The sequence below is a fragment of the Brassica napus genome, chromosome A3 (assembly GCF_020379485.1).
Source record: "Brassica napus cultivar Da-Ae chromosome A3, Da-Ae, whole genome shotgun sequence".
In the NCBI taxonomy this organism is placed as follows: domain Eukaryota; kingdom Viridiplantae; phylum Streptophyta; class Magnoliopsida; order Brassicales; family Brassicaceae; genus Brassica; species Brassica napus.
In genome coordinates, this window is record NC_063436.1 from 9,809,389 (window position 1) to 9,835,704 (window position 26,316).

General features: G+C 37.3%; 7 protein-coding genes across 8 annotated transcripts; 3 read left to right on the plus strand and 4 right to left on the minus strand.

The window, feature by feature from the left end:
- Positions 1-2: 2 nt before the first annotated feature.
- LOC125607142 (protein FAR1-RELATED SEQUENCE 5-like) lies at positions 3-1,515 on the minus strand (the record flags this gene model as incomplete). Its single annotated transcript, XM_048776966.1, has 2 exons — positions 1,408-1,515; positions 3-1,334 (listed from the first exon to the last, which is right to left on the minus strand). A coding segment is annotated over exon 2 (1,302 nt), but the record flags the coding sequence as incomplete, so codon positions are not given.
- A 541-nt stretch (positions 1,516-2,056) lies between these two features.
- On the minus strand, positions 2,057-3,088 carry LOC106443587 (60S ribosomal protein L35-2). Its single transcript, XM_013885135.3, has 4 exons — positions 2,968-3,088; positions 2,735-2,870; positions 2,380-2,536; positions 2,057-2,244 (listed from the first exon to the last, which is right to left on the minus strand). Exons 1-4 carry the CDS (start codon positions 2,969-2,971, stop codon positions 2,170-2,172), a joined length of 372 nt encoding a protein of 123 aa, XP_013740589.2. The 5' UTR covers positions 2,972-3,088; the 3' UTR covers positions 2,057-2,169.
- Positions 3,089-9,118: 6,030 nt separating this feature from the next.
- Positions 9,119-12,314, plus strand: LOC106438088 (caffeoylshikimate esterase). The gene is made up of 8 exons (XM_013879142.3): positions 9,119-9,315; positions 9,392-9,424; positions 9,522-9,648; positions 9,736-9,882; positions 10,166-10,296; positions 11,328-11,465; positions 11,548-11,646; positions 11,883-12,314. The coding sequence occupies exons 1-8, from the start codon at positions 9,313-9,315 to the stop codon at positions 12,156-12,158; spliced, it is 954 nt and encodes a 317-aa protein (XP_013734596.2). The 5' UTR covers positions 9,119-9,312; the 3' UTR covers positions 12,159-12,314.
- Positions 12,315-12,985: 671 nt separating this feature from the next.
- Positions 12,986-14,571, plus strand: LOC106438087 (dirigent protein 9-like). Its single transcript, XM_013879141.3, has one exon. The coding sequence runs from the start codon at positions 13,546-13,548 to the stop codon at positions 14,473-14,475; it is 930 nt and encodes a 309-aa protein (XP_013734595.2). The 5' UTR covers positions 12,986-13,545; the 3' UTR covers positions 14,476-14,571.
- On the minus strand, positions 14,543-16,773 carry LOC106438086. Of its 2 annotated transcripts, none has more exons than XM_013879140.3 (4): positions 16,484-16,773; positions 15,700-16,330; positions 15,465-15,624; positions 14,543-15,390 (listed from the first exon to the last, which is right to left on the minus strand). In XM_013879140.3, exons 2-4 carry the CDS (start codon positions 16,315-16,317, stop codon positions 14,789-14,791), a joined length of 1,380 nt encoding a protein of 459 aa, XP_013734594.2. In that variant the 5' UTR covers positions 16,318-16,330; positions 16,484-16,773; the 3' UTR covers positions 14,543-14,788. The 2 variants fall into 2 exon arrangements, with proteins under 2 accessions (XP_013734594.2, XP_013734593.2); XM_013879139.3 differs by having other exon boundaries at positions 15,700-16,336; positions 16,484-16,759.
- A 1,056-nt stretch (positions 16,774-17,829) lies between these two features.
- Positions 17,830-18,869, plus strand: LOC106438085 (60S ribosomal protein L23a-1). The gene is made up of 3 exons (XM_013879137.3): positions 17,830-17,970; positions 18,055-18,106; positions 18,301-18,869. Exons 2-3 carry the CDS (start codon positions 18,091-18,093, stop codon positions 18,747-18,749), a joined length of 465 nt encoding a protein of 154 aa, XP_013734591.1. The 5' UTR covers positions 17,830-17,970; positions 18,055-18,090; the 3' UTR covers positions 18,750-18,869.
- Positions 18,870-19,591: 722 nt separating this feature from the next.
- On the minus strand, positions 19,592-25,816 carry LOC106438084 (ABC transporter B family member 6). Its single transcript, XM_013879136.3, has 11 exons — positions 25,295-25,816; positions 25,168-25,222; positions 24,925-25,100; positions 24,609-24,809; positions 23,917-24,176; positions 23,515-23,825; positions 23,180-23,400; positions 22,748-23,088; positions 21,845-22,608; positions 21,511-21,752; positions 19,592-21,282 (listed from the first exon to the last, which is right to left on the minus strand). The coding sequence occupies exons 1-11, from the start codon at positions 25,700-25,702 to the stop codon at positions 20,053-20,055; spliced, it is 4,209 nt and encodes a 1,402-aa protein (XP_013734590.2). The 5' UTR covers positions 25,703-25,816; the 3' UTR covers positions 19,592-20,052.
- Positions 25,817-26,316: the final 500 nt, after the last annotated feature.

Sequence of the window (26,316 nt, forward strand, 5' to 3'; positions counted from 1 at the left end):
TCAGGAACCCACTGGCGTCGATCAGAGTACAACGCTTGTAGCCAGTCATGATCCCTCAGCTCATACTTATCAAGAAGCGAAAACCAACACGACTCAAAATCCTCAACCGAGTCGGTCAGATTCACACTCTTGTGTAAATCAGACTCAAACGAAGGATGCCTGAGAAACACATGAGACAACTTCTCCTGACATTTCTTAAAAATATGCCACTTGCAGAACCTGTGACGAGCCTCAGGAAAAACCTGCATCACAGCAGCACGTATAACCGCGTCGTGATCAGTAGTAATCGAAACAGGAGAGCGTCCCGACATCGCTGATAACCAAGTCTTGAAAAGCCACACGAAAGAAGCCTCATTCTCATTAACAATAAACGCGCATCCAAACAGAATCGGCTGCCCATGATGGTTCACACCAGTGAAAGGAGCAAAAGGCAAACGATACCTATTAGACCTGTAAGTCGTATCAAACGTCACCGTATCACCAAAGTAAGTAAAATCAGTTATAGCTTTGGGATCAGCCCAAAACACATTACCAACAGACTCATGATGATGATGATGATCATCCTCGACGGAGTAAAAGAAGGAGGGATTATCAGCATTCATCTGCCTCAAGTAATCAAGAAGAAGCTGAATCTCTCCCTGTATACTCTTCTGCCTATTGTTCCTCATGTAATTCCTACAATCCACCTCGGTAAACCCAACTCTGCTAATCCCACCGTACTCTTTAATCAGAGCGGACATTATCCTCCTGGGCCCCATCCCAGCGGCCTGCAACGTGTCAATCAAAGTCTTGGCGGGGCCCGAGATCTGCCTGTGGGACCTCAAGCAGTGGACCTGATCTGGAGGAACCAGCTCGTGATTGTGCTCTTTAACGAACCCAGATACGGCCCATTTACCGGAGGAGTCGTGCATCTTAACGGATAAGGAGGCTTTGCAACCGACACGTGTGATGGTTCTGGGACGTTTGATCTCTCTGTCCTTGGTGCGTTTCTCGTTCATGTTCCTGAAGCCTTCTTTGGCGCAGACGAATTGTCGCTGGATGATGGCGCCGTCGCGGCGGGAGCGGCGGGAGGAGCTGACGCGGGTGCTGAAGCCGATGCGGCGGGCGTAGGAGTTGTAGAAGGCTTTGGCGGATTCCTCGGATTCGAACTCGAGGCCTTCGTATGGCTCGAGGTCGCCGTCGGGGAAGTAGGTGGCGGCGTCGGAGGAGTTGGTGGTGTCGTCGAGCATGTCGATCGCGTCGTTGGGCTCGATGTCGATGCCGTCGTCGTCTACGTCGAAGTCGAGCACTTCTTCGTTGTCCATTGCGAGATCGTTCGTCGGAGAGCAGGAGAAGAAGAAACGAGCTGGGATCGATAACCCTAAAATCGAAATCGACGAGATTGAAAACAAATTGTGCAAATTAGAAATCGACACAGAGGGAAGGAAGATCTTGAGTTTAGAGAACCCTAAATCGAGTGGGAATAATGAAAAGCTAGTGGAAATAAAAGGGCTTTTGTGCAAAACAAAAGAAATAATATTAAAGCGAAACACCGTTTAGCTCCGTACGATGTCGTTTTGTTCCTTTTTAACAAAGGATGCACAAATAAAAGAAAATGAGCCCAAGATATGTGGCCGGGCCTGTCCACCAGTTACTTCTCTACTACATTGGTATTGGTTGGAATTTACAGTTTAGGTTTATAACCCGATCGATTTATCAGAGGTTCAAAACCATGACACTGATCACTAGTCACTTATTCCTTTGAAAGCCAACCCACTCACAGACTCACTCATAAACGTGTTATCGTTTGCATGAAGGTAAAAATGAAGTTAATATCATCAGTTCATGTTTTTTATGTAACAAAAGTAAATTTTTGTATGAAATGATTAGTCATCAGATACTCGGTATGAGATATCAAGCTTCACAACTCAACAGTAAATTCATAGTACAATAAACAGAAGTTCCATAAATACTAGGAGGAAAAATCTGAGATTTGACTAAAACTGATCCAATGGATTCAATCATTTGGTTAGAATCAGTTTAACCCCCAACACTTTTTTACTCAAAGTTACAGTAATGCGGTTGTGAATCAAATCTTTCATTCAGACGAGTAGTTGAAAGTCTTTAACAAGGAACATATAATGAAAAAAGCCAACACAAAGATTGAATTATGCGATTAATAAGAACAGGTTACACCTTAATAGCATACTTTCTAATTGGAAAGTACATTTCTTTCTTCTTCTCCCTTTCTGTCTTCAGCGATGCCTGTCCAAAAGCAAGCAACAATTCATTCAGTATCAACACACCATATGTTAATTACTCAAAATCAGTTTTTGCTTCTACTAAACACAATACAGTAGACAGAGATTGCTGCGAGATATGAATAAAACATGAGTTTACCTGATGCTTGGTGAGTCTCCTCCTGATAGCTCTAGTCTTCTTGGGACGAAGATCAAGAGGCAAAAACTTCTTGTTCTTGTACGCCTCTCTCAGAGCAAGCTTCTGCTTCTGTGAGATCACTGTCAACACCTGAGCGATTGATTTCCTCACCACCTTGCTGAAAAAAAAAATAATAAACAGAACCCATTTGAGATCTATGCTTCCTTAATCACTACCGCTAGCTAAATCATAAACAGAGCTATAGAGTAGAGATTACGTGTTCGTCACGTTAATCACTCAATGTGAAAAAAACAATTGCTAAATCACTCAAAATGTGACAAAAATGCAATCTTTTTGAAGTTGTGGGAATACATACATCTTAGAGAGCTTGTTGGGAGCACCTCCGGTGACCTTGGCGACGCGGAGAAGAGCTAGGTCCGCCTTGAAATCTTGCAACTGAGTCGAAAGATCGGTTTTTGATTTCTCTCTCAGCTCATGAACCTTGATCCTCGCTGTTCATGTTCCATTTCACAACACAAGTCAAGACCCAAACGTAAACGAAAAAGATGTTTAACAGTCGAGGAATGTAAGAAACTTAGACTGGCTTACCCATGGCGTCTTCGAGTTCTCTGGCTTCCCCTTACTCTGTTTGAGTGTTGTGTTATGGGGACGATGACGGCTAAGACTTTTCGACCGGAACTTAGGTTATATTTACTTGGGCTTTGACTGAGGCCATTGTTAGTGGGCCTGTTTTGATATTATATGGCCCAGTGTGTAATAGTTTCACAATGTGAGTCGTGTCCTATACGTAATTGTTTTTTTTCTTCTAAGAATATTAATGGTTTTGTTATTTCTTACAAGTCAAAGGCTATTTAAATTACCACTAATACATACTAGGGGGTTTTCCGGGCTACGCCCGGATTTTTTCTTATAATATTAGTTTAATTTAATTTGTATAAAAAATATGATAAATACTTTTACCAAAAAATATGATATATACTGGAACGGGTTATAGAATTATATAAATAAATAAAATATAAAAATATTATTTGTTGTGTTTTATTGGAATTTTATATAGGAGATTAGTAAGACTAAGAAAAATTAACTAACTTATTATTTTAGATATATATATATATATATATATATATTCTTTATCTTGGTTATTTATTTTATGTAAGACAACTGTAAAAATTATAACTAATACTGTATTAAGTTTGTTTGGTTTTACAATTATTAAGTATTCATTTTTGTACTTGTCTTTAAAAGTACAGAAAATAGGCCTATTAACCATACAAAAAACATAATTTCACTAAATATCCAAAATCTCATCATTTCTATACTTTCTCTTCTTATCTCTCTTCTTTCTCTCTAAATATTTTATTTCTATTTTGTTTTGGTTATTCGGCAAATAACCCCAAACTAAAGTACCAACCTACTTGTAAACGGGTTTTTTATTTTTTTCTTCAGTTTATTGCTTTAGTCCAAATTTAAATTTATCATTTATTGTTTGCTATTTAATTTATGTTTTTGTTTAGTTTGTTTTGTGATGGAAATAAATTTTGCTTCATGATTTGAAATGTTTTTAGTTGTAAAGGTATAGAAGGTTTTCTTTCTTACAGTTGATTTAATATTAATTTTGCAGTTTCTTCTTTTAATAATTTAAGTAATTAGATTTTACTATGGAAATATTGTAAATATTAATACTATTATTTGATGTTCGAGCTTTTTTGTTTGTTTGTTGGGTAGTGTTTGTGTGCTGGGTCATCCTTTTTTCAAGACCGAATCTACATGCTCAAACATGGTCATGAGTCTCATGACCTCGCGAAAACAGGTATGAGTGAGGACTTCAAACCCAAAATTTATAAATGGTAGATATATAAGAAAATTATCACTGTCAACGGTCTAAAATTAGGTTACTATTTGTTTAGCTTTTGTTTGTAAGACATTTTTTTTCTGAGAACACTTAACTTAAATCTGATTACACGCATTGCATAGACGTTTTGTGTGTTTATGAAAATAATTTATGAAACAAAAACGGTTTTAAGAATTTGATAATTCTAACTGCTACGGTTTGATCCTGCCTTGCAATCTGAGTGGCAAACCAACGAATTACATTATTATTATTCTCACACCTGCCTCACTTTTTTTTTGTTCCACGACCTTTGTCTATGATGCTTTGATAGTATTGTGTACAAACTCAATATTCAACTTTTACCAAAAAAAACTCAATATTCAACTCCCCCATGCTTGATGAAGCGTTTGACCACCAGCTTTAACTCTTCCAGAGTGGTTCTCTCGCCAAATTTGTTAAGCCTTATAATGGGAATAATAGCAAGCTCCAGAAAAGACATATGGAAGCTCCATTGAGAAAAGTGGACAGCAAGGTGCTCAATCACAGAAAAGATACACTGTTCTTGAAAATTCTGAGACTTCAACCAATTCTTAGGCAGCTTTATGGTTGAGACAGCTCCAAGCTGCTTTACTTGCTTTTCGCTGTCATTTATGGATTTATATTCCAGTATATCCAATACCAGTGAAGCTATCAGAATGAATATACCACTTGCACGAAAGAGATTGAGCCATCAAATACATTTAATTCTTAGGAGCACGTACCGTGGTCCACTCAATAGTGTAGCAACTCCATTTATAACCTGAATTATAGTATAAAGCAGAGACTGGAGATCCTGAACGATAAAACTAACACAGAGTTCCAGATCAATAGATTATGCAACTCTAGTTATAGTATAAAGCTGATGTATCTTCTCAGCAGCTTCCTTATTCTCAATAGACACGTTGATGGCTATTGCTGCCTCAAGGTTTGAATTAACAGTTTTTTGAAGCTGGTTAACTGCTTTGTCACCAACTGCACTCTATATAAAAGAAAGAGAAGCATTTTTTTCAACAACACAAAGAAATCACCTCTTCCATTTCGCATTAATTTCAAACCTGTAAGCACTCTGTAATTGCAGAAGACATGGTTTTTTCAAGTTACAAAAAAAAAAGACATGGTTTTTTCAATAGCTTGTGTTACTGCACGTGCTATGGCTAGAACAATTGAGGTAAATTTCTTTGTTATTTTCTCTAACACATCATTTAAGTCCTTGCTCATGAAGTTTGTAATCTAATGAGCTTTAGAAATTGTAACCAAATCACTAAAGCACAAAGCTAGGGAATTGTAAGAACTACAAAAAAAAAAGATTGCGATTAAAAGACCAAAAGAAGTCCACAACTTAGACAATAAAAAGTAGCTCAAAAATTCTGAAAATTCGGAGACAAAAAGTCCACAACTCTGCACTCAAGAACAAACAAAATAGGTAGCTCAACTAATTTAGAATTCACTTACATATCTTTTTATCAACCACCAACAGAGTAGCAGTAAACAATGATGATTCAGTGGTTTCTATAGAAAAATTAGTTGTTTCATCAGATTATTTAATAAATGAATGAATGTATAACGATTCTTACATTTTCTTATGCTTCAGAACCCTCATACATTGGGCTTCTAGGACCAAGTCTTCTTTTTATATGTTCGTCAGAGCTCAAGATCAAGCCTCTAGATCTTATCTTCCACTGGTTCGCCTTTCTATTTTTCTGAAAAACATTATGAAAGCAATTAAGTTGAATTTCGTTTTGGATCTTAGTGGTTCAATCCAATACTCCTAAACTTTCACACAAGAAACAGAGAAAATCAGTATGTCGATGCATATTGAAATTTCAAAACCCAATCACTATGAAGAATGATCGATGAATATCAAACGTTTTCACAAAACTGAATGATATAAAAGGAGAGGACAAACCCGATCAGAGGTATCCTGAATGAACTGACGCGGATTTTATCGATTTCACCATCATTTGGTCTTAGATTCGGCGAAGAAGTTTAGATAAATAGAGGAACATTGGGAGTCCAAACGTTAACATTTTCATGTTTCAAGGAGTATTAAAGAGAATTAAATGTTAAAGATGATTTGCAGAGACGTTAAGAAAGATGAAGGTGAAGCTCTTCAGTCGGTGATCGACGAAATCATTTGGACCAAGACGGTCCTGAAACTGGGCCACCGAGAATTTTCTTCTGCCCTTATGTTTCGGCCTGTGTTAATTGAAGTTGGATTCAGCAAATGAATGACATGGCACAAAAGCAATCTCTGATTGGTTAATTTTTTATGCTGAGGTGGATAGGCTCAATGGAGCTCATATATCCCTTTTAATATAGTATAGATTTCTTTCTTCACGCTGGTTTTTTTCTTATAACAGAAATTTTTAAATTTTAATTCATAATATTTAATAATGTTTACGAAAATGTTGATGGTAAAATGTTTAAAATGTAAACCACTTCTTTAAAACTGAATTGAACTCGCAATTTCGAATACCTTCAGAACACCTAAACCCACCAACTATGATATCCTTCACATTGTTATATCGGTTAACTCGCTAAATAACAACTGATTGGTTCTATTACATTTTTTTTCGAAAGACAATCGGTTCTGTTACTACATCTATAACATATAGACATTGTTTATATCATATGTGGTATGTCAGTTCAAGTTAACAAGAAACATGATTATACCATTTGTAGACGAATCAAGATCTTAATCCAGAAGGTTTTTGTGCATGTTACTTTCTTATATTCTATATTTCATAAAATGATTGGAGGGAGTACAAGGCAAAAAATATAGGGAAGAATTATTCAAACAAAGGAAAAGATGTTTCATGTAGGATATACCACTTGCATAGAATACACGGTTGGCATGAAAAATCTGTTTAGAATGTCCTTTTCTTTTCGTTTTTGACATCTAGAGTTAGACTGAATGAAAGAGTTCACTTACAAAGAAGTTTTAGTTGAAGACGTTATGGTGATTAATAAATGTGACAGAGAAATGTAATTACGAGTAGAGTGATGTTAATGATCTCTAACAAATACAACCGCTCTAAAGTGGCTTTCCTTGTTTCCGGGAGTCGCTCGAGTCCTTTGGCTTAAGGCTCTTTCCTTCGCTTGTTACATGTTTCTTGGGCCACATTGTTAGGATTTGAAGAAATAGAAGTACACGCCGTTTATAACTTTAACGTAAGAGCTAAATCAACTTTTCTAACCACATAACTTTTTTTTTTCTTTTTTTGACTAAACCACATAAATTTTATTGTGATCAATTTCAGACTTCTTATAAGATTTCGACTTGTCTCAATCTCCCTAGCTCTCTACGACTAATCAAGTACAACGATTACATGTATGACAAAAAAATCTGAAGAAAAGTAAACTTGACTAAAATATTAAAAATACTTTCAAATTTCAATATTCACTTTTCAAAAATTATTGAAGTCATTCCCGGACAATTCCGTAAAACCTCATAAAGAAATATTTGTTCTAAGGTCACTTTCCACTACCAATCTAAGTTACCTCAAAAATATATACAAATAATTTCAGTTCTGTAACTCAACATGCAGTATGTTAATCAGAATAATATATGGTTTAGAATTTACTTGAACTGAAACATTGTTTTATAAAATGTGTATTATATAGTTAACACATGTTCTACTAAAAAGTAGGCATATTTAACGGTTGGAGAATCCCTAAATGGAAAACTGGCCACAGTTTTGGGATATTTTATTTTATTCCACACTTTTAGCTTTACTCAAACGATTCATTCCTCAAAGGCTGGCTGCATATTTTGTTTATTGTCGATGATATGACATGTTGATATGCTGATCAATCAAAAAAATGTGTATTTGTCACTTTGAACATTGAATCATAAATAGTTTTAGAAACTTTTTTTTTTTGAAAAAGTAGTTTTATAAACTTCTATCATCGTATTGAGGTGTTAAATGTCTTTATTATTAAATTAATAAAGAAAGATGTTAAAAATATTCAATGGAGCAGAACTTTTATACCTAAGTATTTTTATACCTAGGTTTAATTAGTCAATATTAAAAAAAAATTATATTAGTTAATATTTTTATATGTAAAATAGTAGAAAAGGTAGATTTGACATTTTGTAAGTTTTGTATGCTTTAGGTTCCGTAAGCTCATGCGCTACTGTAGATCTCACATTTGATGGTTGACTTTGTTATGATCGTCCGTTTAGTATTTTATAATATAGAAATAACAAGTATATAACATTATTCATCTCACTTTCCAGCTTGATGTTCGATGAGATTAGAGAACTTCTACGACATTAGTTGTTTAAGTGTCTTGTATGCCCTTATCTTAATATATTGTATTTGCTTCTTTGTAATAGTTTGTTATTTGGCCATGATGACTTTATTATCATGTTGTATGAACACTTTTTCTATTTATAGAGAGTAATAAGAATCTATAAAATTGAAGTTTGTCCAAAAAAAAATAAAATAAGGTGGATAGAATGTGACCAATGACAGTGCGAAAAATGTTAAATATCTGTCAAGAGATTGAAATGGTTTTGTTAATTAACCTTAGCATATTATAATGTAGATATGAGTTTCAATTTGGTGATGACAATCTTTCAAAAGATATGTCAAAGACTCAAAGTTTTACAACGCAAAATTGTATAGCCAATTTACACAAACTTTGCTTTCTTCTCCCCAAAATGAAAGAATTCTGAGGCATGGGAGTTTCTGTACGATTTGGAGGCTAATGAAATATTTTAAAACTTGAGGTGTTAATCGTGTTATTTTGAAAGTTGAGGGGGTGTTTCCGAACGTCGCCATACTTGAAAAGTTGCCACTTGTCAGAAAATCTGTCAATGACTTTTTTTTTTGTCAAGAAGCAAACAAAACGTGTTGGAGTGCGTGGAGAGGAAAGGGATCCGTTATTTCGTCACTATCAAACCAAAACGGCGTCACATTGTGGTACCATCTTTTCTTAACTGCCCAATATAAGCAGAGCCGTTCAGCAATTACATATCTCTTATCATTAAACTCGTTCGTCTCCAACAAAACTTAAAACAGAGAAAGTAAGAGACTTGGATCAACCTCTTCTTGAAAATGGTATACTCTCTGCCTTCTATCTCTTTCAGACCACATCTGAAAATATATTAACTCGTTGTTCTTGTGTTGTGTGAAGGCTAGTGAAACAGATAACATCATGTATGAAGAGGTATGTGTTCTATTATGCTAGTTAAAAAAAGAGTGTGTTATGTTCTTTATATAGATAGAGGAATCTGTGTGTTTGAATGATGATTAATTATATGCAGAGTTTCATTAAGAACACTCGAGGAATGAAGCTATTCACGTGCAAGTGGTTACCAGCAAGTCAAGAGCCAAAGGCTTTAATCTTCATCTGCCATGGATATGCAATGGAGTGCAGCATCACCATGAACAGTTGAGATCAGCCCACTTCATGATTTTCTATTATTCATTAAATAACGAAGTTTTATTAATGTTTTGTGATGAATATGATTGGATTAGGTACTGCAAGGAGGCTTGTGAAGGCAGGATTTGGAGTGTATGGAATGGATTATGAAGGGCATGGCAAGTCTGATGGGCTTGGCGCTTATATTCCAAACTTTGACCATCTCGTTGATGACGTGTCTGCCCATTACACATCCATATGCGGTAATCTTGACTTTTATACAGGGTGAATGTGTAATATTTTGACTTTGGAATGCTTATCTTTTGAAAACGTTGGCTCTGGACACACGGTCAAAGCCACTCTTCGTTTACCAATTACCATTCACAAATAGAAAAAATGTGAACTACTCAATAATTAGCATGATAAAAAAATGTTCTTGAGTTGATGTTATTGGATGAGAGAAAGTGACTCGTACGTAACTTTTTGTCGTATCACTTTGTCAGAAAATGATTACGATGTGTTTTTGTCTGTGGTTGGAATGATTAGAGAGAGAAGAGAATAAAGGGAAGATGAGGTTTCTGCTAGGAGAATCAATGGGCGGGGCAGTGCTTTTGTTGTTACACAGAAAGAAGCCTGAGTTTTGGGATGGGGCCGTCTTGGTTGCTCCAATGTGTAAGGTAACATTCATTCTATCTTTTAGGTTACTGACAGTTCTCACTCGTAAGGAAAAAAATAAAATTATAAATAGAAAGCCACAACTGCATATATTTTATAAATTCTACAAAAGCTTTGTATATATTGGAAGTAGAAAATGTATGAGCGAGCATGGCTTATAATTTGAGAGGCCAGTAGGGGAAAAGTATTAACTGGATATATGAGAAGAAGAAAGGTATTATGAAAAATACAATTTTCATTATATCTTCCATACAGAGATTAGTGGCCGGCCACCTAGTTTGTATTTTTCTCTTTAATTTTTTGACATATTTAAAACATTTTACTACTTTGGCGTGGGCAACATTTTGCTGCCTATCAGATCCAATAAGAACGGACATATGCAAATGCCAAAATCTTGGCTGTCAAATATTAAAGGGGGCATTATGATGTGAAACTAGCTGATTTTAATCAAATATTGGGTGTAACTGGTTATCAATTTATGGAATATCATGAATGAATGGAATTAGAAAAAATGGAATGTAGATGAATGGAATAAGAGAAGTTATGGAATAAAAAAAAATTGAATTCCATTCCACTCATTCCACTTATTCATGAACTTTTTTTAACCATGAATGTGTTATAACTACATTCCATTTTTTTTTTCAGACATTCCATAAGGAATCATTAGAATGAAATTTGTTTTTTATTCCATTCAAATGGTAAAAAAATTTTGGAATCTGCAGGAATAAACCATTCCAAATAATTTCATTCCAAAAACTTGTAATCCGGTTGCACCCATTGTATTAGTTACGTGTGAAGTTCAACCTCTTAAAGCATGAATACATTAATGAGGAAAAATATATATTTAAATATATATGAAGATTAGTCAAATATCTTGTTAATTATTAAAGCGCTCCCACTAAGTTTCTGAAGTAATCATGCAAATAAACTAATTTATAATGTATACTCAAAGCACATGCATATGCAAATCACTGAAGGTGCCTGGATGAGAATATTACTCACTAATCTTCGTTTGTTATTATATATGTCACAGATCGCAGAAGAAATGAAACCAAGCCCTTTGGTTATTTCGATATTGTCGAAGCTAAGCGGGGTTATACCCACATGGAAAATCATCCCTGGCCAAGATATTATTGAGACTGCTTTTAAACAGCCAGAAATCAGGAAACAGGTTCTTAAGCACATACTTATGACCTATTATAATGAAACGTAACGTATAGTTCAACTAATTATATGAAGTGAAATTATTGAAGGTTAGAGAAAATCCTTACTGCTACAAAGGACGTCCACGTTTGAAGACTGCTTATGAGCTCTTGAGGGTTAGCACCGATCTTGAGAAGAGACTTAATGAGGTATTTAACTCTTCGTTTACTATGCAGAAGTACCTGTCTATCATTTTTAAACTTCATAATGCTCTTAAAGTTTGTACATTATAACTAAGATTTTTGCACCAAATCGTGATGTCATAAAAAACCAGGTCATTTGCCTATTGCTCCAGTCCGAGCCTGCTACGTAGCGCTGAAAATTGAAATGTTATATATATAGTTAGGAAGTTAATTTTCGATTAATTTCATGTAATGGTTGATAGGTTTCGTTACCGTTCTTGGTGTTGCATGGAGAAGACGACAAAGTCACGGACAAAGCAGTGAGTAGAGAACTTTACGAGACTGCGTCGAGTTCAGACAAGACTTTCAAGTTGTACCCTGGGATGTGGCATGGTTTACTGTATGGTGAGACACCAGAGAACATTGAGATTGTTTTTGCTGACATCATTGGTTGGTTGGACAAGAGAGCTTCTGATGGACATGGAGGGTTTGAATCCGAGCTTAAACGTGAAAATGATGCTTTCCAATTGAAAGAGTAGGTAGTTGCATTATTTATCAATATCACAAACGAATAAAAACAATAGTCAAGTTCTGTTTGTTTTCCTTATCTCTCTCTTTTCTCTTGTGTATCTTTGTTGTAAAATGATATTTGTAACTTAAATTTAAAATTATGGGTATTTGATTTGGTTAAACAATGATGATTGTAATATTAAAAGTTAAGAACAGTTCTTAACTTAACAAATTAAAAGTTAAGACAGTATAAATTCTGTCATAGTCGCTACCGCTCTTCAACCAAAATGGAAGCTGCAAAATCTCAAGTAAAAGTCATTGTTACTATGTATTCATTAGCAAATAATTATATATCAACAAGTCCATTAATGATTTACAGAAGTTGACTTGTACTTTAGTTGTTGTTACGAGAGCTACTATTGATGTTAGAGAATGGATGAATGCAACAATAGTTGATCAAGGAAGGTACACAAGAAGGTGACATACAACAACGCTCTCACATGGAAACGCCCACCAAGAAGTTGGTTTAAATGCAATTATGATGTTTCTTAGTCAGTGTTGATAAGATGGTTGGTAGGTTCCAAAACCATAGCAGGGCCGTCTCAAATTAATTTTAGGCCATGTTCAGAAAATAATTTAATCGTACATTTTATCAAGTAATTTTAAAATTTAATAATTTTGTCTGATTTTTTAATTATAAATTCTAAATTTAGCATTATATCTAAAATTTTAAAATTTCTAACCATAATTTATTTATATATTTTGAAAAATTCTTAAATTTTTTATTTTTATATTTTGGGGCCGTGTTCAACAGCTCCACTTGCGCGTGCTGTTAGACGGCCCTGGACCATAGTACTGTTGAGGAGGCTGAATTATCTACACTAATCTGGGCACTACAATCTTGTTGGTCACTAGGATACACACCCAAGTTGAATTTGAAGAAGACAACCAAAACATTTCTTAAATCCTCAATATGATGGTCACTGATGTTCACCTCTGTTTGTATAAAAAGAGATCAGACAACCAATGTGCAAATGTTCTTGCTAGAAAGTACATACAATCTTCTGGTATGTAGTCTTTTTGACATACTTGTCCTTCTTCTTAAAAGAATATGTAGTTACTTACTAATTTAGTGTAATGATATAAAATTGAATTGGCAAAAAAAAAAGTATCATTAAGTAAAAAGTATTTGGCTAACTCAAATACTAAAATAGAGGATACTAAAATAGAGGTTTAGTTGACTCTCAAACTCAACTAAAGCACATAAACATTAACAACAACTCCACTCTAATAACTCCACATCCCAATCACACAATACCAAATTCTCAAATGCTCCTTATATAAACCCATTAAACCATCCCTCAGTAAACATCAACACACATAAGCAACTCTAGAATACCAAACTAAATACCAAAAATGGCCAAAGCTCTTCATATAACAATCATTCTCTTCCTCATAGCCTCTAGTCTTCTCGCAACTATCAGCTCAGCTAGACTTCTTGATGAGATCCAACCTCAGTCTCAGTTAGTCCCTACAGGCCAACTCCCCACCGTGGCTCCAACCGAAGCTGAGGAAGAACCTGCACCATCAACTACACTCCCAGCTGGTCCAGCAGGGGGTGGACACGAGCCATTACTCGAGTTCTTCATGCACGACGTGCTAGGCGGGTCACACCCATCAGCTCGTGTGGTCACAGGAATAGTAGCACAAACCGAAGTGAACGGCATACCATTCTCAAAGGCCAGCAACAGCATCTTCCCTGTAGACAACGGAGTCCCACTAGTCAACTCAAACAACATCAACAGCGTCATCAACCCAAACACAGCTCCACTTCTCACCGGCCTTGGCGGCGCTCAAACCACCACAGTGATCCAAAACACCAACGGCAACTCCAACGACGCCCTCAGCACCAACAGCCTCCCCTTTGTAACCGCGGGAAACCTCCCTCCAGGTGCTGCGCTCCAGCATCTCATGTTCGGTACCATAACCGTTGTGGACGATGAGCTAACCGAGAGCCACGAGCTCGGGTCAGCGGTTATAGGGAAGGCTCAAGGGTTTTACCTGGCTAGTTCATTGGATGGGACTAGCCAGACTCTTTCTCTGACTGTTCTGCTAGACAGAGAGCATGATCACCATGACACTTTGGATGATGCCATTAGCTTCTTTGGTGTTCACAGGACAGCCTCTCACGCCTCTCAGATTGCGGTTATTGGTGGGACGGGTAAGTTTGAGCATGCTAAAGGGTATGCTATAGTGGAAACTCTGCATAACCAGAACAACCAGCATATCACTGATGGTCAAGACACCATCCTCCATTTCAGTGTTTACCTCACCTACAAAGCTTGAGTGTTGACCAAGCTATGATTGCTTATGCTTGTGGATTTTATCCTTTTGTTTGTATTAAATGAGACTGTTTCAATCAAAAATCTTGTTTCATTCACACTTTGACAAATGGGTACAAATGTCACAGTAACTTTTATAGCAATGTGACTGAACTTTCTAAGAGGCCAATCCTAGACCTGACAACAAAAACAATTTTGTATGCACATCTCCCTTTGATGATGCAACAACAACAACTACTCTCTCACTATTCTCAATCAAAATACAGAGAATGCAAAAAAAAAAAAAAAAAAAGAATGAAAAGAATCACTTTGTAACTCTACATGAAGACTTCAAGCAACAACTCATCCACTATCATACTTTCTAACTCACAAACCACTCTCTCATCATCATCATCTTCAAGTTTGAACCAATCATCAAGGTCTATTACCGCCACTTTGTTGAATGATTCTTTCTTGGCTAGCTTCTCTTGTCTGGCAAGTACTTTACAGAGTTCTTGTTTCAGTCCACATGTGCTTAACTCAACGCCAAGCCTCCTTGAGAGAGGTTTCTTCCAGGTTGGTGTAGCTGTAAAGGATTCTAGAATCTCTGCTAGACCTGAACTGACTCTGTCAAACAAAATCCTTCTTTCAGACCTCTTCCAAGATGTCTCAGTGTAATACTTTTTCTCCATCTTCTCGAAGACCTTGAAGGTCAGAGTATCAGGAACACAATTCTTGTCCATAAGTGAAACTTCAGACAAAATATCATCAATGTAAGAAGACTCTCTCCTTTCTTGAGTATCCAAGAGCCTGACTTGTTCACTGTCCTCGGTTTCAGAAGCAATCACAGGCTCCTCATCATCGCTTGATACTTCCATCCCACTCCCATCTGAATAACTATCTGATTCAGTTTTCAGGTCGTCAAGCTGCTTCTCTATACCTTTTGCCATTAGATGGTTTTAGTTACAGTTTATACAAAAAGAATACACAGAAGCTAACTTGTTTGTTCCTTACCATGAAGATCTAGATAAGGAAGCTCTTCACTGTCGTCATCTAACACATCGTCGTTAAACATTGGCTCAAGAACAGAAACAGGACTAGGCTGATGAGCTTCATCCGTCTGACATCCAGGAGAAGATGCTGTGGAGCAGTCTGATGAATCCTCACTTTCATCCTGCAGTTCCAATCAAGAGTTTTCACAATCTTATATCACACAACAAGTCACAATGTGCTCTCAGAGAATCATTACCTTGCTAATGGAACCTGAAGAAGAGGAGGATACATGTCTGAACTTGACATCTTGTGCGAATCTGTTCCGCTCCAAACTCAACACTGAGTCCCTCCTAGAGGTACTAACAATCAACTTTGAACCAGCTTCTCTCACAGCTCCATCTTTCTTCTGAACCAATGTAGTAGTAGTAGTGACATTACAAAGTTTACTCATTTCATTTGGTTTCTTCTTCTCAGGGGTGACAATGTATTGACCTTTCCTTCTACTATCTCGCAACTGAGAGTCACTACCGAAACCAAGAGGAGAGAAACGTCTCGGAGAACTCTCTTTCTTCTCAGCATTTGTGTGTTGCCTCAGCTTCTTCAGCTTCAAGTTCAAGTTTTGCTGATCAAATCTCCCACCAAATCTCCTCTGTTTTGGCTTCTGAGAGTGAGGAGGCTTAGCTCGTGCATCGATGATACCCTTGGAGGCTAACAACTCTGTTTTGTGTAGATAAACTCGACAAAGCTCCTTCGTTGGAACCACCTTGAAACCAGAATCAAAAGCTCTCGCCTTTACGTGACGCAGAGGTTGAGATACCCCATTGAAACGCACCGTTTTGGCGAAAACAGAGGATCTAATCTCTTTAGACTCCATCTCTTTCAACGACCTGCAACTACTTCAAGAAATCAACACATACCCAGATATTGAAATGAAGTAACGATAAAGAAAGTCGACTCCTTTTATTTGTAGAAAGAGACAAATCTATAAAAGGAAACTCAACAACAGAGAGACAGAGATCAAATCGGGAAAGCAATCTAACCTTTTTTTAATGGAAGTAGAGATCTTTTAAAGATTGGTTGCAGATCCCATCTGCGGAAAAAGAAACTTTGGGAGACGGATACACAATTGGATTCTCTCTGACTTTTCTGAAAACGAAAACAGAGCAGATGAATTTGAAAACAGAGAGGTCAAACAAGATTGGTTGATTGAAGATGAGAAACGTTTCTCTCTCTCTCTCTCTCTGTGGGTCACAATCACTCTTTCAAATTTTTGTTTTGATAGAGAAGAGAAGACACGAAACGGAATCGACGTCAAAGATGGGTCAGTTTCATCACAAGAAATCTCTTTGCAATTTGATAATTAATATTTTAGTTTTTTATAAACCGTCCAATAATATTTGCATGGGGCCGCCACAATTATTCATGCAGAGAAAATTACGTCCCTCACTTTATTCTTCCTGTCAACAAAACATTTTTCATTTTTAAAAACTACAATATCCAAAAAAAGATGTATATAATATGTTATCTTACCACAATTAATGACTTCTTAGGCTGGCCGGCATTTGTTTATGTTTAAATCTACATATTGATTTGGTGACTTAATGACAATTACATATTGGATGAAGATTTTACTTTTTTTTTTATAAAAAGTGATTTAGTATAGGTTACTATCTTTTAATATGCAAACAAAATAATAGAACCACAAAGCTGGTATGGTACGTATTAACGTTAAGACAGGATATAAATTGACAAAAGATGACAGATTAGGAGAACACACAGAAGCAACATATTGAAATAAATATTATATTTTTTTGGGCATATGAAATAAATATTATACTAAAACAGACGAATATCTTTACTTTAAAATTCAGGCATCCAGCATTAAGAATTTAAGATTAGTAGATTGCAGCTATTTCTTATTAAAATTCAAATGTATATATATATATATATATATATAATTTTTATAGTTTTAATTGTTCTGGATTACTTTCTAGTAACTGAATTTCTTTTCTTTTGCTATAAATTAAAAAAAAAATCAACAAATCTCCGACAATTCATTTTGCATGATTCAACAAATTTTATCCTCTTTGTGTTATCGACAGTTATAAATTTACAATCATAAAATTTTGAATGATATAACACAAAGTTATAAATTCATATTTCACAATAAAAATATGAGAAATTTGAAAATATTTACTGAAAACAAAATTAAAATATACGAATTCTAAGTTTTTCTACAAATTGAAATTTGAGCTCTTTAACATAATGGGCTCGATTTGGGTATTTGAGTATTTTTCAGGTGATGAAGCGGATCACAAAACTGTTATATATTTTTTTCTTCCATATAGGCTTTAACATTAGAGCCGATTGACGTCAAAAAAAAAAAAAAAAACATTAGAGCCGATTATAATATTAGGCCCAAGCAATCTAGGGTTTTGCCTTCTCTTTTATCAACATCATCCCACTAATAAAAGTGTCTGCCGCTGCAAAACTCACCTAGCGTATTCAGCTGCTTTCACCTCACCAGGTTCGTGCGTCTTCGCCAATGATTTGTTATGTCAAAGCTTCGTTCTTTAGCTTTCTTACATTTCATTTTCATGTCTTCTAACAGATTTTGAAGTGGCAAGGAAAAGTCCAGACCAGAGCAATGTCTCCTGCTAAAGGTACGGTCTTTACGTTGATAATCATTTTCCATCTGCTCATCCTTGTTGAATATTCACTTGGGTCTCTTACAAAACATGTTTTAAACGCAAACAGTAATAACTAGCCATGGCTTTAATGTTCTTAAGTTTGAAGGATATGTTTTTATGTTGTCAAAGTTGTTAAAAGCTCACTCGTGTTGTTGTTATTATTGCAGTTGATACCACGAAGAAGGCTGACCCAAAAGCCAAGGCCTTGAAGGCTGCAAAGGCAGTGAAGTCTGGCCAAGCTTTCAAGAAGAAGGACAAGAAGATTAGGACTAAGGTCACCTTCCACAGGCCAAAGACTTTGACCAAGGCTAGAGATCCTAAGTACCCGAGGATCAGTGCTACTCCTAGAAACAAGTTGGACCATTACGGTATCCTCAAGTACCCACTTACCACTGAGTCTGCGATGAAGAAGATTGAAGACAACAACACTCTTGTCTTCATTGTTGACATTCGTGCTGACAAGAAGAAGATCAAGGATGCTGTTAAGAAGATGTATGACATCCAGACCAAGAAAGTCAACACCCTCATCAGGCCTGATGGAACGAAGAAGGCTTACGTTAGGCTTACACCTGATTATGATGCTTTAGATGTTGCTAACAAGATTGGCATCATCTAAGTTTTATCTATCTCTGCCATTATAAAAACAGACTTGTGGTTTTGTTTCTCTGGTAGTCTCTGTTTTTACAATACATTCTTGTTGCAGTTAATTGTTGAATTCAAGTTCTCTGTTTTTGAATTTGCTTATGGACAATCTTACCACAAAACACCCTTCTAAACTCTGCCAAAATGCAAACTATTCTGTGTCGATGGACGATCTCTTGAATGTCTCTGTTACCACATTTGTTTGGCTCCTTCGTTATTCATGTTAACGAATTGAGGAAACTGAGAAATGACAGAAAGGATTAAGCCTCAGATCTGGACCGACAAAACTAAGGCAAATATTATTCATTGATTACACACATTTTCTTACCAGACAGATATTCTCTGTCCAAGTGCATCACTGAAAGCTTATTGTTCACTATCAACCGGCAATAATCTTGGCTCCTCAGTAAAAAACCAAACTCTTCTTCACACTGTTCTTCTCTTCATTAACACTTGAATAGCTTACAAAAAGTAAAAGGAAGCGGAAGCAATTGGAAGAGAAGGCACGCTCTTGTGGGAATAGGAACTTTATTGGCAACTTCAGTTCCAGTAACTTTGCTTGTTGCTGAAGGTAACCTGCCAAAAACAACTTCTTGTATTTTTTCTTCTTTCTTTTGTGACAAAGTATATGGCTTAGTTTGGTCTTATAATGTTTCTGCAGAGATACCAAAAAGCCATTCGTCTTTGTGGATCGACTGGAGGGTGATAAGCCATGAGTTTGTTATATATTTTGTTGTAAATATGAAACTTAAATGAAAAAGCTTTGGATTGGTTTCTTACTATTAAACTCCAATGATGATTGGTTTAATAAATAGATGAGATTTCAATCAAACTTTCATTTAAAAGACGTGCCAAATAAAGTGGATACGATGTATTTACAAACAAGACGCCTAACCATTACACATTCTCCACCTAAATCACTCACATCACTAACAAAAACAAACCTCAGCAAATAAACTGCCTCTAATCTTGAGTTTCAATAAACAAAATGATATACCTTAGATACCAAGCAATGAATAAACACAGTCCTACTTCAATGCTTCGTCTCCTGAAAGAATATGGGAATCTACGTCTACAAGCTCCTACTTTGCTTACAGAAACTACCCGTGGTTGTACATCTGCTACTCATATGATGTAGTTCCCAAACCGAAAAGCCTTGGTCAGATTGCAAGTTATGTCTTGTCATCGCATCCAATAACAGTATCCCGTGGCATCACGTGATAGTTGTTATGCGACTCTGAGCTAAGCGTTGGTGAAGTGGAAAGTGTTCAATCTCTCTAGATCAGTCGATGTTGGCGTAGACCCTTGCCATAATGTGGTTGCATTAAACGCACATACAATCCGTTCTTACTCGATAAGGTATCATGCGTGCCTTGTTCAACTATTTTGCCTCCATTGAGAACCACAATGTTGTCCACATGTCTCATCATCGCTGCTCTATGCGCTATCAGAATCGTTGTTTTGTTCCCCATTATCAACGTATCAAGAGCTTCCTGCACAACACGGCTTGACTCTGATTCAATAGACGAACTCGCTTCATCAATCAACAGTATTGGAGCGTTCTTCAGTACTACACGAGCTATGGCGATTCTCTGTTTCTGTCCTTGAGTTAGCTCAACACCTCTCATCCCGATATGTGTGTCGTAACCGTGGGCTAAGCTGCTGATGAAATGGTGAGCGTTTGCAATTCTTGCTGCTTCCTTCATCTCAGCTTCGCTCGCGTTATGCCTTGCGTATATGATGTTTTCTCTGATCGTCGTGGAAAAGATTATTGGCTCCTGTTGAATCAGACCCATGTGGCTTCTAAGCCATCTCAAATTATATGACTTCAAGTCTCTCCCGTCTAATAAGACCTGACCAGCGACAGGATCGTAGTATCTCTCGATCAACGATATTATTGTGCTCTTTCCAGAACCAGAAACACCAACCACAGCTAATGTTTGTCCCCCGCTAACCTTGAGACTGAAGTTGCTTAGTACTAACACTTCCGGGCGAGTTGGGTAGCAGAAGTCGATGTTTTTGAGTTCAATGCTTCCATAGACGTTAGGCGGGCTAAGAGCAGAGGTATCATCAGGTTCGATTGTAGGCACTCGATCTATAATTTCAAATACTGAAGCGAGAGATCTACGGCGCTTAAGAATGTAAGGTGCTAATCCGAATGGCTCGACAAGGGCAAATGTAGCAAAGGAGAAAACCATGTACTCGGTTAGAGCTGTTGACAATTTCATATATCCACGCTTTACTGAAAATGCGGTGAACCAGAGTAGGAGAGCATTGCAGGCGAAGAGGAGAAACTGGGAGAAGCCAAACGCTAAGCCAATAGCCATCCCATGGAGAAAGCTCTGTCTGAGTATCCGTTGAAGTTGCAGTCTGTAGAGTTCCATCACCTTGTTACCGGCACAAAAAGCAACAACAGTGTATATGTTTCTGACAGCATCCTCGAGTACCAAAGACGCCTTTCTATGCATCTCCTGGATGCCCTTTGAGAATCCAGCTAGCCAAAGTTTCTGTTTGAGGGTTATATTAGAAACCAGTGTCAGGAGAATATACAGATAAGCGAAGTACATGAAACAGAGTAGAGAGATCCACATACTAAATCGACGCTACTTGAACTCGAAACACTTTATATAAATCAGAAATACAATTTGACAAAGGGGAAGCATGCGACTACTGAACCGGAATTTGTTAACAAAAACATAAGGGTCTGTTGGGGGAAGACTAAGAACGAAACGAACCTGAGCGATGGCGGAGAGAGTTAGTATTGGCAAAGTTGCCAATGCAACAAGGGCCAAGCGCCAACCGAGAAGCAACCCAATAAGAATGGCAACGATAACAGCAAAACTATCCTGAATAAGTATCGAAAGCCTATTGCTGAAGGCGGCTCGGACAAAAGTGGCGTCATTTGCTAGGCGCATGGATAACGTATCTGGACTGTTCTCTTCTTCATCATACCACCCAACTTCATTACGCAGCATCGCTGGCACAGAGACAGATCAATGAGTGAGGCAAGTGAAAGCTGTTAAACAAGTAGTGAAATGAGTTAAATAAAGAAGGAAAATATTACAGTACCTGAGAACATCATCCGCCGCACTCTCTCCGTCATTTTCTCCCCCATAATACCAAAGTAGAAATGCTGCAAGAAATTGGCAAAAACTGTCACTAGTCCCATGCCGGCAATGATCAAACACCACTTGTCAACCTCCTCACGCAGGTGGCTTCCCTTGCTATTATAGTATGCTGTCACTACCAATGCAATGACGTAAGCTAAAAGAGGATTGAAAGAACCAAAGATGGCAGCACCAATACTCCCTAATACAGCATATAGCCACTCTGGAAAACTAAGCTGAGCCAACTTCCAAAAGGAAGGTGACTCCACCTTAACATTTGTTTTAGTGTCATCAGAATGGCCAAGAGGGCGGCTAAACGTCTGTGAATGGGAGCGCTCATTTTGGGGATCCGATATCAAAAGGGGTGATATAGGGGACTCCGGATCTGAACCATTTGATTTCTGACGTTGTGGACACTGAATGTCAATTTTTGGTAGTTCTGGCAACCGCATCTCGAAGCTATCTTGTCTTTTAATGGTTGGTTCCTTTTCAGCTACATCCAAAGACGAGCCATTTTCTCCCACTTTATCTGGAGCAGGGCTATGATCATTGTGTGACTCTTCACTATTAAAGCACATTTCCTGGGGGCGAAAAACATTGTGACCTCTCTGAAGAGATGGAGACTTGGCCATTTTGGGTGATGAATGTTCTTGAAAGCCACGACCAGCTGAAGAATCCCTCTCAGCCTGGAACACAGCAGGGTCGTTGTAGTTCCTAACTGGCATCCTGTAAGAAGATAAGATTTTATAAACAAGTAAATCGTCAAAGCCGGACAACAAAATATTCTAGCATCACGTTAGCTATACAACAGAGTAGTACAGACTTGACAAGTTGTTAGATATATGTCTTGGCTGAAGAATCATACCGTCTGGGTAGCTTTGTTGCTTCTTCACACTTCAGAAGCTCGGCATACAAATTACCAAGGTTGATTAATTCATCATGTGTACCCATCTCAAGTAGCTGACCCTCTTCCATTACAGCAATATAGTCAGCATTTCTTATCAGGCTTAATCTTCGAGCTATTATTATGGTAGACCGTCCTAACATGAGAAGATCAAGAGCTTCTTGGACAACTCTTTCAGCTTCAAAGTCTAGTCCTCCAGTGACCTCATCAAGCAAAAGAATTTTTGGATCTAAGAGCACAGCTCTAGCAATCGATAGTTTTATTTTCTGCTCCTCCGTCAACGTTAAACCAGCTTTTCCAACCTACCAAACAAGTCATTTCCAACTTCTAAGCTAAAAACAGAAGCACCAAAATTGCAATGCGTAACTACAAACTTTACAGTGGATGGCTTACCTGAGTTTCATATCCTTTTTCAAGTGAGCTAATAAATGTATGTGCACGAGCCTTTTTAGCCGCCTCCTCTATCTGATCCAGAGTAGCATCTCGGCCATATGCAATATTCTCTCTTATGCTCAAGCTAAGTAAAGCAGGCTCTTGTGTGACCAGACCTATTTGGCTTCTCAGCCACTCTAATTTTAGATTTTTAACATTTTCCCCATCAAGTAGAACTTCTCCTGTTTAAGAGAAAACCACAGATCTATTCAGATCAATAATAGTCTCCGCTGCAGGCAAGTAACAAAGGCAGATTCGAATAAATTATTGATACACCCAATCACACATCATCATACCTAGTGTAGGATCATAAAACCGTTCCATAAGAGGAATAATGCTGCTTTTTCCAGAACCGTTTCTACCAACAAGTGCAACAGCTTTCTTAGCAGGCACAGTGAGGTAAAATCCACTCAAGATTGGAATTTCAGGCCGTGACAAATAGCTGAAATATACATTCCGAAACTCAATATTTCCTTCAACAGCAGACAAAATAGTTCCTTCTTGATTAGTCCCAGATGATGAACGACTTATCATCTCAAAAAGCCTATATGCCGCAATCCTTCCTTGATCAAATGAATAAAAGTTTGTAGCAGCTTGATTTAAACCCCTGCACAGCACAACATGAATATGATTAGCAAATCAATGTGTATACTTTTAGAAGAAAGATACAGGCAGTAAAAGTAGAATCTGAAGCTTACAGCCCACTCAAAATAACAGCGAAAAGGGCTGTAATGATTTCTCCACCATTCGCCCTTCCATGAATAACAAAGAACCGACCAACCCAAAGTTGCAGAGCACATGAACATATAGCAAGCCCATATGTAAATCCAAGTCCAAGTCCTTGCACAAGACTAATCAATATACCATATCTCAGAGTTGCTTGGAGAGAGGTTGCATAAGAGTATTTTGCAAGAGTTTCATTTGTAAAAGCATACAACGTCCTAATATAAGAGACCGCCTGCAAATTTAGAAGAAACTCATTTAAGCATTAGACGGCGACATATTCACCAGTAGGGAATACATTTCAAAAGAACTTGTACATATAAGACAGACTAGTGGTCGTGTAATTGCCATGCATCTAAGTTGCTGCGATATATCGAGTTATGGATGCAAAAACGATTATGCATGCATCCTAACATAACAAAAAACGAAGCAGTACAGCCGCATCACGTAACCTAAAATTCCGACCTATCTAAATACAATCTATTTAGATATCAACCTCTGCACATCGAAAATGAACTTCAACGTTCACAAGTCAAAAATATTTCAAAGCTTAAATATCATTGTTGGAAACATTTCAAAGCTTAATGCTTGCAACAGGATTCGAACATAAAATTAAAGATCAATCCTATCTGTATAATGTCCCCCGCAAACCTAGCAATTATAGTACCTGTTCAGCAATGCTGGCTGCTTCAGCATAAGCATCTTGAATGTTCTCCGCAAGTCTGTGGAGAAATATATTTGATACGCCTCCGGCAGCAACAATGAAAGGACCAGTGGCTAACGTAATGAGCGCAATTTCCCAGCAGTTAAGAAAACCGATAACAAGCCCACTGATAAATGTAGCCATATTATGAATGTAATTTCCAACCTGCGAATGTCCAAGATCCCAAAGATTAAAGAAATGCCAGAAGATGTACCAAACCTTGCATACATAAAGATATTTGCAAGCAAACTTGAAACCAGATTTAGAAGTTAAAACATACTTTCTCGCTTAGAGCCGACTGAATGAGAAGGACATCACTCAGCACTTGGCTTACTATATCCCCGTTATTCCCATATGTATCAAAGAAACTCATATCCTGATTTAGTAGTACTTGGACGTACTTTGACCTGATCACAGCAGTCTGCCTCTCTCCGGTCAGTATCCAGCAAGAAACCTCTATAACAAAGAACAATTAATAATGGTTGAAGCTAATAGCAAGGTTTTATAAGTATAGTGAACCTACCAATCCAACCAGATATGAAAACACCCCCAGCGATGTATACAATGGTCAGCGAAAGCTGCAAAAAAAAAAGGTAAAGATTACTTAAGAGGGGGCACATCATCCATAAGCTTAAGCAAGCTGAGCTAACCTCAACAAGGCGATCAAACTGATCCTCAGCTCCCCGCCGACCCGATTCAGTACCGTAAGCAAGAACCTGAACAATCTTGGCGAAGTAATGCAAGTAAACAATCAGCGCAGCTCCGTGAGCAGCAGCAGCCACGGATCCGAGCACCATAAGCACCCAATCGAACCGATCGGCGCAAGCGAAGAGCTGGGAGAAAGGAACAGCTGCGGGAGGAGGCTCCATCTCCTCGGGCTCATCCATCTCCTCGTCTTCCTCCGCCTGCGTCGCCATCCCCGCGCCGCCGCCGCCGTTCTCGGCGCTGGGATCGAGGTAAGGAGATGGAGACTCGGGAGGCTCGGAGACTTCGGAGACGGGAGTTAAGGGTTGTATGTGCGGCGGAGACCAGCCGAATAAGCCCCTGGAAACCATCATAGCGACGGGTGGGAGGGGGAGAAGGTCTCTAGGTTTTTGGGGATTTTTGATTTCAGTGGATCTCTCTCTGTTTAAAGGTTGGTTGAGAGAGGAAGGAGAAGGAGGAAATTAGATTAATGTTATTTTCATGTTACATATTAGTTAATTAATAATATAACCTTATATTATTTCAGGTTACGCATTTTTAATGATTGTGTATTAATTAATTTTCACCGGGGTGGCTGCTAACGGTCAACTACGGCGACGAGTTTTAGTTTTTTTTTTTCCAGGTATTTTTCGTTTATTCTCTGCTTATTTTGTTTTCATTTTTCTTCTAGAAGAAAAATGTTGAAATCAGTAATTATATTTAAAAATCTTTTTTTTTGTTGACAAAAAAAACTAATTTTTTTTTATCAAAGACTCATGTATAAATCTAGAAAAATATTTTCTCATAAAATATTTCAAGTCAAAGAAAAAAATCACAAAATAATATAAATAAACGTTAACATAATGTTTTAAATTATTAAAAAAAAAGTTTTATGACCTTTTTTCTATTATCTATAATTCCTAAAATTTCACACTAATTCAATACAAATCTAGCCTATTTTAATTGAACCCTAACCCAGCTCTTTCTC